Source organism: Nelumbo nucifera, chromosome 3 (genome assembly GCF_055504915.1).
Source record: "Nelumbo nucifera cultivar China Antique chromosome 3, China Antique-T2T, whole genome shotgun sequence".
NCBI lineage: Eukaryota > Viridiplantae > Streptophyta > Magnoliopsida > Proteales > Nelumbonaceae > Nelumbo > Nelumbo nucifera.
Genome location: NC_142651.1, coordinates 76,241,086 through 76,259,953, shown reverse-complemented (window position 1 = coordinate 76,259,953; position 18,868 = coordinate 76,241,086). Strand labels below are relative to the sequence as shown.

Sequence of the window (18,868 nt, the reverse complement as noted above, 5' to 3'; positions counted from 1 at the left end):
GCTTCTCTTGATTACTAAAAATAAAATAAAATAAAATAATTAGAGAAGAAAAGGGTAACGTAGGCCCCAGAGAACAGCTCATCAATCATCGTCTCGAGTCTCGACAGATATTTTCTTCTTTTTTATTTATTTTATTTTAATTTCTCCAGAAAAAATGGCTTATAAAAACAGTGATCATCATCAATCTCCATGGCCCTTCGGTCTCCTCCTTTAATTTCCCGACACTTAACCGTTACTTTACTTGCTTTAATGGACAAATCAACGGCTAGTTTTCCTGGTTTTTAGAGAAAGGAATTGCTTTACGAGGTTTACACCCACCACAACTGAACAAAAGCTTAAAGCTGTACTGTAGTAGAGAAGTGGAGAAGAGGAGAAGAGTAAGAAGGGGGGATTAGAAGAGAGAAGAGATGGATTTAAATTCATTTCTGACGTCTCTGGGTACTTCGTTTATAATATTCGTGGTGTTGATGCTACTGTTCTCATGGCTTTCCAGTAAACCTTCCAACAATGTTGTCTACTATCCAAACCGAATTCTCAAAGGGTTGGAGCCTTGCGAGGGACCGAGGTCGAGGAACCCATTTACTTGGATTCGAGAGGCTGTTACTTCCACTGAAGCAGACGTCATTTCCATGTCCGGCGTCGACACAGCCGTGTACTTTGTCTTCTTGAGCACTGGTCAGTCTCTGTTTCTTCCTTGGTTCACCATGCCTCTTTCTTATTTCTGTTTGTCTGCAATTTTTCTTCTTAATTGATGGGTCTGGATGACTTCTTTTTTTCCTTCTTGGTGAAATTGTTCTATTCTGGTTCAGGTGCTGGTTGTTGCCGGTTTCTGAGCAGACGTCACCATACTTTTTGTGTCGGTTTCTGAGCACCAAATTACGTATTAACTTGCTCTGTTATTTTGGGAGATGGATTTTGAGAGATTCCTTGCCTTTTTTATATTTATTTATTTATTTGTTCTTTATATAATTTTTATGAAAATATCCTACAGTTTTCTTTTCTGTTTTAGTTGATTCTAAGGATGAGTCTTTTTCTTAATGAATTCCCTTTTGTCCTATAATTTTTATGATTGTTTTTTTTATGAAAATCGCCCTTTTTGTGTTTCACTCCTCTCCTAAGGCCATGGTTGGTTTGACAGAAAATAAGAGAGAAACATAAGGTTGAGGGAAAGTTCTTCACAAAATTTATGAAATCTTGAGAATTTTTCTTCAACTTTCTGTTTCTCTCTTGTTTTTTCTTTCTTTCTTTCTTTCTTTCTTTCTTTTTATTATCAAAACAAACACAGCCTTAGTAGTTCGTTTTCTTTCTCTTGGCGTTTCTGGGACTTTCTGAGTTTGACGACATGATGGGAATTAAAAAAGCGGCTTTCAATTGTTAAATAAGATGTTTTTAATGGCAACTGTTTCTTTAAAACATTAAAATATTTCATTTTTCTTTGAAGTACCAATTTATTACATGTTTTATGCAATTTAAAAGCTATTCTTATGCATTTCTAGGCATTTCCAGATATTTAATTAAGATGTTTCTAGTGCTTAATTCAGTTCTTATCTTTGATATTTCCTTGGGATTTTCTTAACTGTGATAGTTGTTGCATATAATTCCTTCAAAGAAGTTGTCTTCCATGTGGAAGATCAATTTGCAGATATTCTTGTTCCTTCTAATAAACCTCTGTGGGCTAGGGTGGACTAGGTTTACAAAAACAAGAAGAGGAAAAAAGAGAGCAGGAAAAAAATGAAATAAGAAAATGAACAAGAAGTACAGAATTAAGAATAACAACTGGGTCCATGAACTTTATAAACAAAGTAGTGAGATATTTGACTGAAAAATTTTGGATGAAATTCTGAAAATTCCTGGAATAAATGAAAGTAGAAATTGATATGTATCTTAAATATTTTCTAATTTTCCTGTATTGTCTTAAATATTTTCCATAAGATGCATGTAGAATAAATGACTAGAAGAGGCAAGTGCACTACTCAATGTGAGAGAGTTAGATAAGAGGGGAGACAAATATGGTGGTAGGAGTTACATTGGAGAAGAGATATGCATGGCCCCAATTTATTATCTTCTAGTTACATAGCTACTCTTGTGGAATTACAAATTTGACCTTACTTTCTTGTTCTCAACTGTTTGATAGTTTCTATGGTACCATAAAGATATCATACCTGAAAAAAAAATTAACCAATCAGCAAATTGCGTGAATACCAGTAGATTGGTTATCAGTTTTAGAGGTACCATATCTTCAGTACTATGGTAGGACTCCAACTGTTCATTGCATAAAGGAAATATACAGAAGAAAAAATCAGTTCAGCCTCAGGAAGGTCCTTTTTGCTTAACAAGTATTATCCATTCTATGTAGAGTGGATATCTCACTTCTATAGGAGGCTTTGATGCATGCAGAAAGGCTGCATAAAGCAGTTCTTGTCTTTCTATATCACATGTAATGCACATGGTTTCTCTGCTTGTTTGTTTATATCAAATAATATGATTTTTTTTAGTAATAAACTGTATAATCTACAAATGCCTTAGAATTTCTGTATAATACTTGGAATTTTGGATAATTTCATTTCATTATCCCCATATTATTATTATCTAAGCCTTGTCCCAACTATATGGGGTGAGTGACATAGTCCTGTTTTTCCATTCAGTGCCATATCCATTGTTAAATTATGGTGTGGAAGCTCTTGCCTATTTCTCACCACAACTGGGCAATGTTGTGTGTGTCACTTCTAAGGAATGCCCTAGCATACCTTTGCTCATTTCGTACACTTGGCTGAAAGGATTTATATCTGATTTATGTTTTGATGAGAATTCAATAAGGAAGAGAAGAATAGAAGAGGAGAAGAGAGGAGAAGAGAGGAGAAGGGGAGAAAAAGAATGAGAAAAAGGGTCATACTGCTCCATTCTTCTATTTATATGTTTGTAAATAAAACATGAGTACAATTCCATTAATACCCCAAACTGGATTTCCTGCCCACTACTCTCACCCACACTCTACCTGCCTTGAATTGCAGCCACACGTCACCATCTTGTATTGTGAGATGTGTGGCTGCGATGCACTGTGGGTAGGGTGTGGCTAGAGAAAGTGAGTAGGAAATCTGGATTCCTAATACCCCTGCTGTCTATATGAGAAAGAAATAGAATAAATAACATAAAACAAGCATAAATATGAAATGGGACCACACAACTACTGCACTATATCTCTACAATACTTGGGTTAAGGTGTAGTGGGTTGCTTCTGGGGACTCTAGCATGAGCAAGAAAAGACAATTCAACATCCATATTTATAAGAGTTTTGCCAAAGTTTTAAAGCCAACTGCCAACCTGACACAACACTCCTTTATCCAAGCTTGGGGCTGGCAATTGTAAGACAGCATATATATGGACGTACATTGTTTGATAATCTGAACACATGTACCTGGTGCCCTGTTGTATCAGACACTTCAATTTGTAGCTTAAATTCCTTGCTTTACACCTCCAGGCATGCCCTTAAATGTATGTGTATCATAGCTATACACCTGTCAACAAGGAATAAAGAATAATGATATAGGAAACGAATTTACATGGCAATCTGGGACAATAAACGAATTCAACAATATGAAAGTAATATCAGTATTTGTAGAGACTAGAGACCAGCTTCTGTGTGTGATCAAAGAAAAAGGTTTAGCCAGCTAATTGCTGTTATGTTGTACTCTGATATCTACCATTATGGATGGCAGGGAGGCTTTCTTCAATCTAGTTAAAATTTATATTTACCATTGTTTATAAAAATAAATTAGTATTTAGAGAAAGACAAAAGATATATTTTAGAAATAAATACCTTCTGTTCTGTATTATGGAGTCAGTGGTTTAGTTATAAAGGGCAGAGTAAGAAGTTATGATTTTGAAAACAATTATGAGCATACCAAATAAATGCTTATATGATATGCTTTTGTGTTTGAAAAATTGTATACATGGTCATTTGGTCCTTTCTAATTGTAAATCTATGTTCCAGTATTGGGTATATTGGTTTTATCTGGCCTGGTGCTGCTCCCGGCTCTTGTACCAGTTGCTGCAACTGATGATAGTGTGGGCTTAACTCAGACAACCGGTAATGGGAACTTCAGCAGCCTTGAGAAGCTATCCATGGGAAATGTCAAAGTAAGATATGTGGCCTTCTCTATGAACTTCTGTATTCTCCTCATTCATTAGTGGAAAGATACAGACTTCTAGTATTCTGAAGAGAGTGTAACCAATTTATACAGTATAGTTATGCTGTTGCCAAGCTTCACTGTTTTGATTTGATAATTCAGATTCCACATCAGTATGAGAAAGCACTCTTTAATGTCCACATCTAGGCACCGAGGAATGACTGTTAAAGCCCATATTATTTTTCTGTGTAATATAAACCATTGAGTCCACATTTGTTTCCTTACAAGTACAACTTGTCAAAAATTCTGTGCTCCTACCTAAAGTCTAATTTTATAAGGATCTTAGCTTTTGATTTCTCTTTTTCTTTTCAAACTGTTTTGGCATGAAGTTCTTTTTACATAACCATCATTAGTCCTCAATCTGGAAGTAAATGTAAAGTTATATCTACAGGGACTACTTCATGAAGGTTTGATTGTAGTTTTCAACACCAAGGATTCTGCAGTTCATGGTGGTTGATGTTTGAAATGTTTTTGGTGTATTTTGTAAAACATCAAAGCATGTTTTACATTCTCCACTGGTGGGATTATATGAGGTCCTGCGTTGGAAAACAGATTAGGATTTTACCATGGCTGTTCATGAGTCATGACACAGTGCTTTCTAAGATTTCACCACATCCCCAGCATTTTGTATTGATTTTACTATTATTTATTTTAGGCAAAAAGTCCAAGGTTGTGGGCATTTGTCATTGGAACCTACTGGGTTTCATTTGTTACACTCTATATGTTATGGAAGGCATACAAGCATGTTTCCGAGCTGAGAGCTGCTGCTTTGATGGCTCCACATGTGAAACCTGAGCAATTTGCCATTCTTGTGAGGGACATACCTCCAGTTTCTGAAGGCCAAACTCGCAAAGAACAGGTTGACTCGTATTTCAAAATGATTCATCCAGACACATTTTACAGATCAATGGTTGTCACAGACAATAAAGAGGTATTAATCTTCAATTCTCAATAAATGTTGGGTATTTTGCTTGTAATGGTTCAGTGTTTCTGTGCATACTATTTTGTTTCAGGACTCTTTGCAGTTTTACCCTTCTGGAATTTGTTATTTTTATATTGATTGTTTGTATTATCCCAAGCATATATATCTTCACAATGTAACTTTGGTCAATGAAGAGAAAGAAAGTGAAGAGGTTGAGGAACCTTGCAATACAAACATTTGCAAATGGATAAATTTTGTTAGGTGTGATACTGTGACCCTTTTGTGCACTACTTTGCTATGCATTAAGAATACTAATATATTTCTTTGTGTCTGACCTGTTATTTGAGTGTCTAAGAAAAAATGCAGAGATACCCATGTAGATATCATATGTTTTGGTATATATTTTTGGAAAATCAGGGAATTTATGCATGCTTGAAACATAGAAAGAAAAGGGTGTTACCCAATGCTAGTCCTAGTCCTGGTCACTGGATGAGAGGGGTGGGATTTGGATAACCTAACCTTTTGTCATTTTATCACAAAGAGGGTGCTCTTAGACTCAAATACATGTTCCCATACTTGTCATCCCTGGATTTATCTTTTGACTAGGCAATGTTTATAAAATAAGATTATGAACAAAAAATTGACTTGTTTTGTAAGTAGTGTCTTGAACTAAGAGATATTATAGTTTTGAGTTTCAGATCAAGGCTGTAGCAATATCTGTCATGCTGCTTGCACAACAAACTTTGGAACCTTATACATTTATTTTAAACTTTCTTGCAAAACCAAGCTTAGGCATTTATTTCTTAGATAGTACAAGTTGTTCATCCCTAACATCCCTGCCCATGGTCATTTTATCTGAAAGTAGAGCCAGGACTGTAAGCATGATAATAGATCACAATCTTGTTTTCATGCTTATTCTGACAATCTAAAATCATCTGTTAAGTCAGTTGCTTGCCTGACTTGGGCATTGCTTGAAGTTCTTTTGTGGTTTTTCTTTGTTTGACTTTCTGTAGGTCAACAAAACTATAATATCTCTTAGTTCAAGACACTACTTACATAACAAGTCAATTTTTTGTTCATAATCTTATTTTATAAACATTACCTAGTCAAAAGAACTTCAAGCAATGTCTGTCATGCCGCTTGCACAACAAACTTTGGAAGCTTATACATTTATTTTAAACTTTCTTGCAAAACCAAGCTTAGGCATTTATTTCTTAGATAGTACAAGTTGTTCATCCCTAACATCCCTGCCCATGATCATTTTGTCTGAAAGTAGAGCCAGGACTGTAAGCATGATAATAGATCACTAATCTTGTTTTCATGCTTATTCTGACAATCTAAAATCATCTGTTAAGTCAGTTGCTTGCCTGGTTGATGAAGTTGTTAGTTTGGTGTCTTGGGCATTGCTTGAAGTTGTTCATCCCTAACATCCCTGCCCATGATCATTTTGTCTGAAAGTAGAGCCAGGACTGTAAGCATGATAATAGATCACTAATCTTGTTTTCATGCTTATTCTGACAATCTAAAATCATCTGTTAAGTCAGTTGCTTGCCTGGTTGATGAAGTTGTTAGTTTGGTGTCTTGGGCATTGCTTGAAGTTCTTTTGTGGTTTTTCTTTGTTTGACTTTCTGTAGGTCAACAAAATTTGGGAAGAATTGGAAGGGTACAGAAAGAAGCTTGCCCGTGCTGAAGCCATATTTGCAGAATCTAAAACAACAGGCAAACCAGAAGGAACAAGACCAACAAACAGAGTTGGTTTTCTTGGTCTTATAGGTAAAAAGGTAGACACGATAAATTACTGCAATGAGAAGATCAATGAACTTATCCCAAAATTAGAGTCTGAACAGAAGCTGACCCTCAAAGAGAAACAGCAAGCTGCTGCCATTGTCTTCTTTAATAGAAGGTTGGCTGCAGCTTCTGCAGCTCAGTCACTTCATGCCCAAATGCTTGACACATGGACAGTGACAGAAGCCCCTGAACCCCGCCAAGTAATATGGAGTAATCTTAAGATGAAGTTCTATGACAGACAGATTCGGCAGGATATTGTTTATGTGATTGTGGCATTAACCATATTTTTCTACATGATCCCAATTGGGTTTATCTCTGCATTAACAACCTTGAAGAATCTGAGAAAGCTTCTACCATTCTTGAAGCCAATTGTGAACCAAAATGCAATTAAGACGGTATTGGAAGCTTATCTGCCTCAGATTGCACTTATAGTTTTCTTAGCCTTGCTGCCAAAGTTTCTTCTGATTCTATCCAAGGCTGAAGGGATCCCTTCTGAGAGTCATGCTGTGAGAGCTGCCTCAGGAAAGTATTTCTATTTCACTGTATTAAATGTTTTTATTGGAGTAACAGTTGGTGGAACACTCTTCCAAACATTCAAGGATATTGAGAAGCATCCAAACAATATTGTGTCCTTGCTTGGGACTGGCCTACCTGGAAATGCGACCTTCTTTCTGACTTTTGTGGCCTTGAAGTAAGTTTATATCCTTTTCTTCCTTGTAGTTTACTCTGCACCTGAAGAGAAACTACTTTCAATTTTTTCTTATTAATTAACATGAAGAACCTTGAATTTTGAAAGGTTTCAGAAATCAGGAGTCTGAAATATAGGTTTGAAATGCAACATGTTCCAAATTTGATGTATCACAGATGCCCTATAGTTTTATACTTTAATTTCCCTATATCTTTTTTTTCCTCTTTATTTTGTGTCCTTTCTACAGAGCTATATAAAAGGGCCATTACCCAGTGATGGTCCAGGCTGTTTAGAGTCTTGGGAGCAATCCAGGCTGTTTAGAGTCTTGGGAGCAATGTTTTATAAGGCGTGGGAAGCATACACTTGTAGGTGCCAGAAGTGTTGATGTCTCTGATGTGTACATCTCAAAGTTCAAGCACCTTTTGCATGAGGCGTGCTAGAGGGTTATAAACCTTGTACAAAAAGAAAGAAAAGAAAAAGGAAGAAAGGGAAGAAAAGGAAAAGAAAAAGAAAGAAAGAAAGAGAAGAAAAAAAGGAGGAAAGAAAGAAAAGAAAAGGAATGGAAGGGAAAGACCTCCATCCTTTCAGCTAGTGTTATGCATCTTCTTTCTTCTTAATACAAGACAATCTTTCATAAAAAAGAAACAAAGAAAAATAAGATGAGACCCTCCTCCTTCTTATTCTCCCCCCCCCCCTCTTAAAGGGTCTTACACCCTCCTTGTTCTTGGGAGGCTTACACCTCTTGTGTTCTGAACTACACCCCACACCTCCAAATAGTGGAACACCTCATGCCACATCTCCACCTTTTAAAATGTTTCTTGGGAGGGGTAGACTGGTTAACCATTGGCATTTTTTTTTTTTTTTGTTGGACAAGGTGGCTGCTTTTAGAGTCAAAACTTGTTGTCATTCTTGTCAAAACTTGACAAGGTGGGACCAACCATGTATGAGATGTGCGTGCAGATAACATATCATGCCATCTCCACCTTTTAAAATGTTTCTTGGGAGGGGTAGACTAGTTAACCTTTGGCATTTTTTTTTTTTTGTTGGACAAGGTGGCTGCTTTTAGAGTCAAAACTTGTTGTCATGCTTGTCAAAACTTGACAAGGTGGGACCAACCATGTATGAGATGTGCAGATAACATATCATGTTGGAATGTTTTTTTGTTGGTAGGAGATCCAAGCACACATACAAGCCAGGGGGCATCAGTTTTCTGTTTTCTTCATGAAAATTTCTGTCTGGGTTATACCATATGGGATTAGCAGAGACATCCCCATACCAAAATAGATAGAAAGTCAGTTGATAATCTTTGTTTTTATTGTGGTCATCAAAGACCCTGCTAGTATGTAGTATTGGGGGTCTACATTGTTGTAGACCACATGATCTAGGGTTACAAATGTTCTTGGCTGGTGCAATGGGCTTTTAGGCCTGGCCCAGCCAGCATAGTTTATATGGGCTCATGGTGCAATGGGCTTTTAGGCCTGGCCCAGCCAGCATAGTTTATATGGGCTCATGAGTTAAGCTTGGAAAATTTATAGAAGCCTATTTAAAAAATAGGCCGGACTTGCTACTGCTGGCCCAATGTGCCTGGAAGTACATCCCTAAATAGGCCTGGCCTATAGAAAAATTGTTCACTGGTTCAGTAACATAGGGTACTTTCCTACATGAATCCACCTATTCCTCCCATGTGGTGGGATCTTGTAGCTGATCCAGACGTCCATCATATATGGGATCTACCAGGTTGGCCATACACTCCACCCTCTATGATACCTAGATACCTGTATGCCTAGTGTACAAGTTGTCAGACACTATACTTACTAGCTAGATACGGCACTGGGTACTGCATGGACACTTCTAGATGTATTCCATAGAATCAAAACTATTAAAATATGTAAAATTATAGTTTGTTTTAAATTATCATACTCTAAAAAATTGTATACATGTTAAGAACTTGACATAATCCGACAAGACATAAATTTTGGCAAATGTCATTTAGATTCAAAACTAGATATAGAAATATGATATAAGCATATTACATGGGATATAAGTGTCATATCCCTGTTTCCCTTATCTGTATTCATGTCTACATCTGTATTTTGGCATCATATAGGCATGTTCAAATGCTTTAGGATACATTCCTATGAAAAATGATGTTGATTTGGGCATCATAGAGGCACCTTCAATGGTCGAAGATGCCAATGAAAGGTCCCTTATTGTAGAGGGAAGATAATTGGATCATTACAAAACAGGCATATAGTGAAAAATAGGTAGATGATGACATGACCCCATGTATAAGATTTATGTGCATTAGTTACAGTTTGTAAATCAGATGACTCATGATATATGAAAAGGCCCCTATGACAGACCTCTGGTACCTCACTATACCATGATCCCATGGACATTTATTATCCTTGGTGGTAATTATTTTACCTTTTATATTTAGCTATGCTAATTTCTTTTAGTTGCATATATCAAATTATTGCTAAAAATTTATTGGTTCCATTTATAAAACGAAATCCATAAATCAAGTACTGTATTGTTATAGAGCAAGACTTAGGTTCTGACACAAGTGGTGCTTCACTTAATGGATTTTTTCTTCCTTTCTTTTTTTTTTTTCTGGTTAGATTCGAAAATTTCTTATTGCTTTGACCATTATTTTCTGTCTTTGGGTCTCAGATTCTTCGTGGGCTATGGACTTGAGCTGTCCCGCTTAGTTCCTTTAGTCATGTACCACCTTAAGAGGAGATTTCTTTGTAAAACTGAAGCAGAGTTAAAAGAAGCTTGGGCTCCTGGAGACCTTGGTTATGCAACAAGGGTTCCCAGTGATATGCTAATCATCATAATTGTCCTCTGCTACTCTGTAATAGCTCCTATCATCATTCCCTTTGGCGTGCTTTACTTTGGCCTTGGATGGCTTATTCTTCGGAACCAGGTGAGTATATAACTCAGTGCACTATTATACCAAAAATAGAAGTCCTAAATTGTAGAGTCAAAACCATGTACACATTACCTTAATTATGGTTCTGTGATTATGTTGTTGTAAATTAGTCATTCTAACTGAAAAAACTCTCTTAGCTGTATGATAGAACTGGATTAAAAGCTGACCACTTGCTTAATGGGGAACATTATATTTTGAAGTCCTATTAGAGGTGGGGCTAGATAGATTCATTCTTCTGGATCATTGAAATGAAAGACACACTTGAGCCCCCGAGCCCACCCATGTGCTTTGGACACACTTGTGGGACAGGTATCACATACTGATTGTGTTCCTTACTCAATGTGCTCACCTAGTGTGCTTACCAGATCCTCCAGGTAGCTGGATGAACATCCTGGTAGTGCTAAAAGATTACTAAGTTTATTTTGGTTCCTTCTTTTTCTGACACATTTTCTTTTCTAGGCTCTTAAAGTTTATGTCCCATCATATGAGAGCTATGGACGGATGTGGCCCCATGTGCATTCACGTATTCTTGCAGCTTTGATCATCTACCAAATTACCATGCTTGGCTATTTTGCAGTGAAGAAATTCTTCTATACACCTATTTTGATACCCCTTCCTGTATTGTCCTTGATGTTTGGATTTGTCTGTTCAAAGAAATTCTACAAATCCTTCCAATCCACACCTTTGGAAGTAGCCTGTCGGGAATTGAAGGAGACTCCAAACATGGAATCTATCTTCAGGGCATACATCCCACCTTGCTTGAGCTCAGATAAAGTCGATGATGGGGAGCAATTTGAAGATGCTCTATCAACTCAAGTTTCAAGAACAGGATCATTTGTTTGATGTAAATACATGACAGCATGTACTTTCACCTAAATTATGTGTTCTTTGACGTATTGTAGCATGACAACACATCTGGTACTGAGATTGGTCATATTTTGCTATATATATATATATATATATGCCCTCTATCTAGTTTTCTTTGTGTTTGGAGAATTTTATTTTGTCAGCAGTGTGAAGAATTTTCTCCATTTCTTTAGTGCAATTTCAGACATCAATTGAGATTTTCAGAGTCCAAGTGCAGTGCAGAAATAAAGCAAATAAGTATAAAAGACATCACATGTATGCTTAGCTTCTCATTGCATCAAATTAATAAGACTTTAACTGATGCTTTCACTTTACATTTGTTAACAGTGCAGTTTCTGCACCATAAATTTTGCCATTTAAACAAAATATGTATTGTCCTCGTGTGGTTTCCTTTCGGTCTCCAATAAATCTAAGGAGCATGTCTGTCATTCATGGTGAGAAGACCACAATTGCTTTCACGTAGGAGATAACAAGCCAGCAGTTTTAATGGAATCTGGTGGGTTATTCCGGAGGTTCTTTTAAGTTCTTCAGACAATGGTATAATAGTTAGAACCTTCCATTTTAGGAGGACGGAGGTGACAACAGCCTGAATCCATGCCATGCATGCAAGGTTCATTGTTCAACGGATTTCTCTTCTTTCATCTTTTCAGCAGTGTGATTTGCAGGTGACTTGTAGAAGGTGCGCAAGGACATTACAGCTGTACATTAGGAATATCTCCCCGTCATTTAATGTTCCTAATACATGGCAGTCGTGTCCTGTGGGTAGAGATTAGGAACAGTTTGTGGGTAGCAGATCCGGAGTGGTTACAAACTATAGCAGTTTAGCTAACTACCTATGCCCAATATAAAGAAGGTACAAACTAGAGGGATTGCTTTCCTGCCACTTGTTAGTCAAGGATTTAAATATTGACACGATACGGGGCATATCGTATCAGTATTGACCTATGTAATGATACAAATGTATATTAGCCTGTATCGCATTGTATTGGTTGATACACATTGATACAGATTGATATGCATTGATACGCTGTGTTTCTCCATAAACTAAAGCAGTTTAGCTACCTTGCACCTTAAATGAAATTCTAAACTATTAAGCCACGTTTATTCTTGGGAAAATAAATAAAATAAAATAAATTTTATAACTCGTCTCTACATGCAATTTAAATAAAAATCACATGTTTATATTTAACAACTCTAACTAAAATTTCAAAAGAATAATATTTAAAAACAGTATTTAATTTATAAACTAATGCAATAAATAATCTATCAAACCCATGTTTATATCAAGAAAGTTATACAAATAAAATATTAAGAATAGAATAATCATTTTAATACTTAAATTTATATTTTTATATTTAATAACTTTAACTAAAATTTCAAAAGAATAATATTCAAAAATAGTGTTTTATAAACTAATACAATAAATAATCTAGCAAATCCTTGTTTATATAAAAAGATGAATTTTAATATCAAGAAAGTTATACAAATAAAATATTAAGAATAGAATAATCATTTTAATATTTTAAAATTTATAAATTTGCACATGATATGCATCTAAAAATATATTTTTTACAAAATATTAATTAATATTAATAAGTAAGAACGACATATTTATTATTTATGAAAAATAAAAATATTGTTATAAAATATTTAAGAAAATAACATTAAATTGAATCTATCAAATCCATTAATATGCATTTATTTCAAAAAATGATTTTTTATTTTAAAAAATTATATAAATAAAATATTAATAATGGAATAATCATTTTAGTAAATAAAATTTATGAATTTTTATATGATATGTATATTATAAATTTTAACAAATTTGATATACTGTAAGTTAACATTATATTTTTATAAATCATTAATTAATATTTTAATTTACATTTGAGAATTTAATATTTAGCTGAATTTTTGTTAATGATAAAAAAGTTAAAAAAGTAAAACAAAAATAATTAAAATATAATAGGTGCATATGTTTAGTGTCTTGGACTCTTGATTAATGCATTATAAATAAAATTATATGATATCTATGCATCTTGATATATTAATTATAATATACATTTTCTATGTATTTATATATTATTTGCAATTATTTTGATCTTAAATGTAATGATATTAATGTATTTATGGAATTTATATGTATTTTCCTAACATAATCATGTGTTTTCATATCTTTTATCCGTATTCAAGTTGTTCGATATGATACCCAATATCAATACTTTACTCATTACTGTTAGTGTCAAGAGGCAATAGATTGAATATTCTATAATTAAGCCTCTTAATTTCAGCACGTTGATCCTTGATTCTGTATTCCTGTTTAGAGTGGATTCCTCAGATTCCACAATGGAAATTAAGTTCTCATAAAAATGTCAGATATTTAACTGAAGATATAGGTATGTAAAAACTAAGACCATGGAAAGCAATAAGGTTTGGTTTTGTTGGATAATCAAAGGCCACTCTGAAAGTTTCCTGAATTGCTGATTATTTTGTTCTTTTTTTTTTGTTCCGGTTTTTTTTCTTTTTTGTCTTGCTGTTATTTCCTGTATTGGTGCTTCTCTTCACAGTTTGTTTAATGATGTTTATATCACCCAAAAATGCCTCGGTGAGTAGGGTACAAGAGGAAAGATTAAAGTCAACACTCTGGATCTCCCACCCATAGTAACTCTGCCCACGTCTACCCACAATACACCACCTCCGTGTATTGAGAATATCTCCCTGTGCACGAGGATGAGATGTTCCCATGTATGACTACGATATGTGGGTAGACGTGGGCAAAGTTATTGTGGGAAGGAGATCCGTACTCACTTTTCATATGCTCCTTCACAAAAGTGGTGCACAAAAAAATATAGAAAGGTAAACCACATAAGAAAAGTAAAAAAAAAAAAAAAGAAATCAATATATCAATATGGTGTGGCTCCAAACTATATTTTCTCATGATTTACTATGATTAGTGAAGGACGATTTCTAATTTGGTTAAGTCTTAAAGAAGGAATTAACTGATGATATATGACCTGAGAGTTCTTATTTCCTCTCCAATTATTCTCAGCATAGATTTAATCTCTTTGAATTCTACATGAGATTGATCTCCAGCAAGAAACAAATTAAGCTTGTTATTTATTATGACCCAACTGCAACCTGGATTCTTTCTTATCCCTTTCAATTTCTTGGCGATCCTTAGGTTTTCCTCATTCTTCTTTTGTCCTACAAGGGAATACATGCTAGATAAGACCACGTAAGCAGTTGCACTATTGGGTTCCAACTCAATAAGTTGCTGAGCTGCAAGTTTTGCAATATCAAGATTCAAGTGGATCCTACTTGCACTAAGCAATGCACCCCAGACTGCTGAATGAGGCTTGAATGGCATTGAGTTGATGAGATCAACTGCTTCTTTAAGAAATCCTGCACGGCCAAGAAGATCAACCATGCATGTATAGTGATCCAGATCTGGTTGAATGTGATATGAAGTGCTCATGGACTTGAAGAATTCCAATCCTTCTTCCACAAGCCCCACATGAGAACAGGCTGAAAGAACACCCAAGAATGTAATTTCATTTGGTTCATAGCCTTTCATCTGCATATTCTTGAACAAAGTTATTGCTTCTTCCCCAAATCCATGTTGGGCAAATCCAGTAATCATTGAGTTTATAGAGACAAGATTAGGTGCATCAATGCCCTTGAAAATTTGATATGCATCATCTACATTTCCACATTTTGCATACATGGAAATGAGTGAATTTTGGATGGATAGATCAGTTTCCATGTTCATCTTGACAGCATGGGCATGGATCTGCAGGCCTTGGTTCAATGTTGCCAAACATGCTGAAGCACTAAGCATACTACTTAATGTGAGAGCATTTGGTGTGATTGAACATTGAAGCATCTGGATGAACCACCGGAATGCCTTTTCAAATTCCCCATTACTGACAAATCCTGAAATAACTGCAGTCCAAGCAATGTCATCTTTCTCAGGCATCTCTTTGAACAGAGAGACGGATTCCTCAATCTTCCCCTTATTCGAGAATCCTGCAATCATGGATGTCCAAGAAACAGCATCTCTGTCTGGCATCTTCTTGAAAAGCATGTAGGCTTCTTCCGTTCTGTCATTTTGAACACAACCAGAAATCAGTGAATTCCAAGAAACAATGTCTTTCTTCTCCATCAGTTCAAATATTTTGTAAGCAGCATCCAAGCAACCGCATCTGCAATACATGGTGATAAGAGAATTTCCTAAGAAGACATCAAATTCAAAACCCATCGACAATATCAATCCATGAACCTGAATCCCTTCTCTAAATCTATTTAGACTGGCACAAGCTTCAAAAATTACTGTCAGTGTTGTGGAATTAACCTTTACGCTACCCTCCCTCATCTGCAAAAACAAACTTAACCCATCTTCGAAATCTCCCTTTTTCAGGTACCCACCGATCATTGCTGTCCAAGAAACCACATTTCGTTCTGGCATCTTCTCAAACAATTCTCTCGCATCTATAATCCTACCGCATTTGCAGTATCCATCAACCAAGGAGCTCCAAGAGACGATGTCTTTCTCATACATGTTACCAAAAACATTAACTGCCTTTTCTAATTCACCCAGCTTCAGATAACCAGTAAGTAAGGCATTCGAAGCAACAGGGTCTCGCCCAATTGGTGGCATTTGAAAGTACACTTTCTCGGCCTCTTGTACCATTCCCACCTGAATAAAACCTGTGATCATAGCAGCATGTGTGATGGGGTTTCGCTCAGGCATCTGTGAGAACAACTCAGAAGCTTTATAAATCTGATTGTTTCGGATGTAAGCCGTGATCATGGCGTTCCATGACGCAGTGTTGCGTTCTGGCATTTTATCGAATAATTTCCGGGCTTCCTCAGTTTTTCTATTCTCTGCATATGCCGTGAGCATGGCTGTCCATGATATTACGTTTTTAAAGGGCATTCGATTAAAGATAGCTTCAGCTTCTTTGAGGTCACCATTTCTTCCATATTTGGTGATCCGAGAATTGCAGAAAATAAGAAATTTACTGGTTTTGGAATTTAGTGAAGAGATGGGTGTCCTGGGTTTGGACTTCGAGAAGCCAAACGTTGAAACAGATGAGTAACCACAGACCAAATCCAATGAAGTTAAGAGAGAGAGGCGTTTGCGGATATGCCTGTAAGTTTGTTTTACTACCATGACTTGATTCTCCGAAGATAGCCCATGGTTTTTATTTTGCTGGAGGGTGCGAGAGTTGTTCGCTTGCCTAACGGTCTGCTGTGTTACGTAGTTCCCAGATCCTCGATCAAACTCCTTCACCGTTCACCCTCTTCTCCCCGTTGCTCGGCGAAAATGCAGAGCTTTGGGTATAAGGTCGGGACCCTTTGGGGAGTTTATGCGCAACTCTAAAAGCTGGTTGTATTGGAGAGACACCACACTGGTAATCAGTCTGGAGGAGAAGAAGATGGGAGGCGATAGGGCGATCAGTCTAGTCTAGAGGCGATTAGAATGAGTCTTTGATCTAGACATCTAGATCGTGTGTCAAACTCAAGTGTGCAAACTGAAGTCATGGAGATTCCGTCTTGGTTATTGGAGATGGTGCGCGATCTGGATGCTCTTAGTTGTAGGGCAGCTCGAACGTCTGTTGTTGAATAGGTTGTTCGAACTGTAAAGAAAAGGAGGATCAGAGAATTCAGGGTGGCTAACCCGGCGAGGTCGCCTCGATGTTTAAGTCAGTAATTGTGATATGCGAGCTGAGAGTTTGAGAAATAGGAGAGCTAGAATGCACTTAATCGTGCGTACCTGGGTCTTGGGGGCCGATGCCATTATATAGTTGAACTGCCGTGGGTCTCACGAAATGGCTCTGAGATCTTTGGTCCGCGTAGATGGGATCCATTTTGCTTTAGAAGGAGAGTAACGTATCAGTCAATGAAGTTTATCGTTACCTTCCAATTCGGGCGGGGAGAGGATAAGGCCTGTTGTTATGCGGCGTGATCCGGGAAATTCAAAGTCCGCTAAGAAGCTTTTGGAGTTGATTATGTGTCACTTCGATACTCGGGAGTCGTAAGTGGCTTTGGTACTGAGGTGCCCAAACACCTGGGCTCCCGAATTGCTGACAAGGCTCTCCTTGCTGAGTTGTCATCCTGTTGGCAGGTTGTGTCCACGTGTCCTTTACTTACTAGGTTGGGCCAAATCACCCATCATCAATTGCCCCCACTCCTCGTGCCAGGGGTCCTGACCCAGCGTGGGGAGTTCATGACGGGCCCAGGTGGATTTGGCACGATGTCTAGATGGTATGGAGGGCGGATCTTCGGTCATAACTGTATGACCACTTGGCTCGACCAGGAAATGACCCAGATTGCGTATTAGGTACGCGTGGACATCACGCCGTTTATAAACTCCACGAACATCAAAACACGCGCTCAACTAATTTCGACCTGAGTGACGTATAGCCAATTTTCATAGGAGCCGTTGGATCATGTAGATCTTGGCCGTTGAACCTGAGTTACGGTGGCTATAAATAGGGGCCAAAGGGGCCCATTTTTCTCGCCTTAAATTGTGTGATTGAGTTGTTAAAGTCGTGCTCAAGTATTCCAGATTAGTGTCAATTGTCCTTGCGTCTCAGGTCATCTCGCTTCATTTTGTATGATGCATTGTTAAATTTTTTAATTAAATGAAAATTTCTCCTAATTAAAAATAATTATTGTTATTTGTTGTATGATGCATTGTTACATAATACTATTTTTTAATAAACATTGTTACTTATTTAAAAATATTGTAATTATTAATAATAATGTTAATTAATAAATACATTACTCTAATAAATGTTGTTAATTAAATATTATTGTAAATACTGTTAATTAATAACTACATTATTTTTCATGTATTTATAGTAATGTATTAAAATATTGTAATTATAAAATAAATTACTATACTTATCAAAGTTCTGTTAATTACACTTTAAAATATTGTAATTATAATTACTGCTACTTACCATTTAAAAATTATTTACTTACAATTAAACAAATATAATTGAAATTGCATCCAAAATAAAAAAAAAATATATTTTCAAATTATAGAAACTATAGAATTTGAAAAACAAAATCAGAAAATAAAAATTGTAGAATAAACACCAAAATTATAGAAAAACACAGAAAATTGCAAATAAATAAAAAAATATAGGAAATTTTATAGATGGTAGAAAATAGTAAAATGTAAAAATAATATAAATATGTTACAAAAACAGAAATTATAAAAACAACTAATATATATATATATATATATATATATATATATATATATATATATTAAAACTTTCAATTATTCATTATTTTTTACTAAATTAATTACAAAAGTTATTACTTCATTAAATATGTATGTATATATATATATATTATAATTATATATTATTGTTAATTAATTACTGCTAAATGTAATTAAATGTATTTTTTGGTAATTAAATTTGATTTTTATGCTATTTATAGCTTAAATTATAATTACTATTAAA

General features: G+C 35.7%; 2 protein-coding genes and 1 long non-coding RNA gene across 3 annotated transcripts; 1 reads left to right on the top strand and 2 right to left on the bottom strand.

Annotated features, from left to right (window-relative positions):
• The first annotated feature begins 159 nt into the window (after positions 1-159).
• Positions 160-11,495, top strand: LOC104588785 (hyperosmolality-gated Ca2+ permeable channel 3.1-like). Its single transcript, XM_010246866.3, has 6 exons — positions 160-675; positions 3,992-4,137; positions 4,843-5,118; positions 6,744-7,588; positions 10,259-10,514; positions 10,980-11,495. The coding sequence occupies exons 1-6, from the start codon at positions 408-410 to the stop codon at positions 11,361-11,363; spliced, it is 2,175 nt and encodes a 724-aa protein (XP_010245168.1). The 5' UTR covers positions 160-407; the 3' UTR covers positions 11,364-11,495.
• Positions 8,269-10,265, bottom strand: LOC148801375 (uncharacterized). The gene is made up of 2 exons (XR_016083857.1): positions 9,064-10,265; positions 8,269-9,010 (listed from the first exon to the last, which is right to left on the bottom strand). It is a non-coding gene; the product is annotated as an uncharacterized LOC148801375 (long non-coding RNA).
• Positions 11,496-13,821: 2,326 nt separating the features above from the next.
• Positions 13,822-17,698, bottom strand: LOC104588786 (Tetratricopeptide repeat (TPR)-like superfamily protein). The gene has a single exon (XM_010246867.3). The coding sequence runs from the start codon at positions 16,558-16,560 to the stop codon at positions 14,383-14,385; it is 2,178 nt and encodes a 725-aa protein (XP_010245169.1). The 5' UTR covers positions 16,561-17,698; the 3' UTR covers positions 13,822-14,382.
• Positions 17,699-18,868: the final 1,170 nt, after the last annotated feature.

Excerpts from the sequence above, each read along its gene's own strand:
- LOC104588785 (XM_010246866.3), top strand. The coding sequence starts at position 408 with ATGGATTTAAATTCATTTCTGACGTCTCTGGGTACTTCGTTTATAATA. Across the intron at positions 676-3,991 it reads CTTTGTCTTCTTGAGCACTG|TATTGGGTATATTGGTTTTA; the intron begins GTCAGTCTCTGT and ends TCTATGTTCCAG. Across the intron at positions 10,515-10,979 it reads GGCTTATTCTTCGGAACCAG|GCTCTTAAAGTTTATGTCCC; the intron begins GTGAGTATATAA and ends TTTCTTTTCTAG.
- LOC104588786 (XM_010246867.3), bottom strand. The coding sequence starts at position 16,560 with ATGGTAGTAAAACAAACTTACAGGCATATCCGCAAACGCCTCTCTCTC.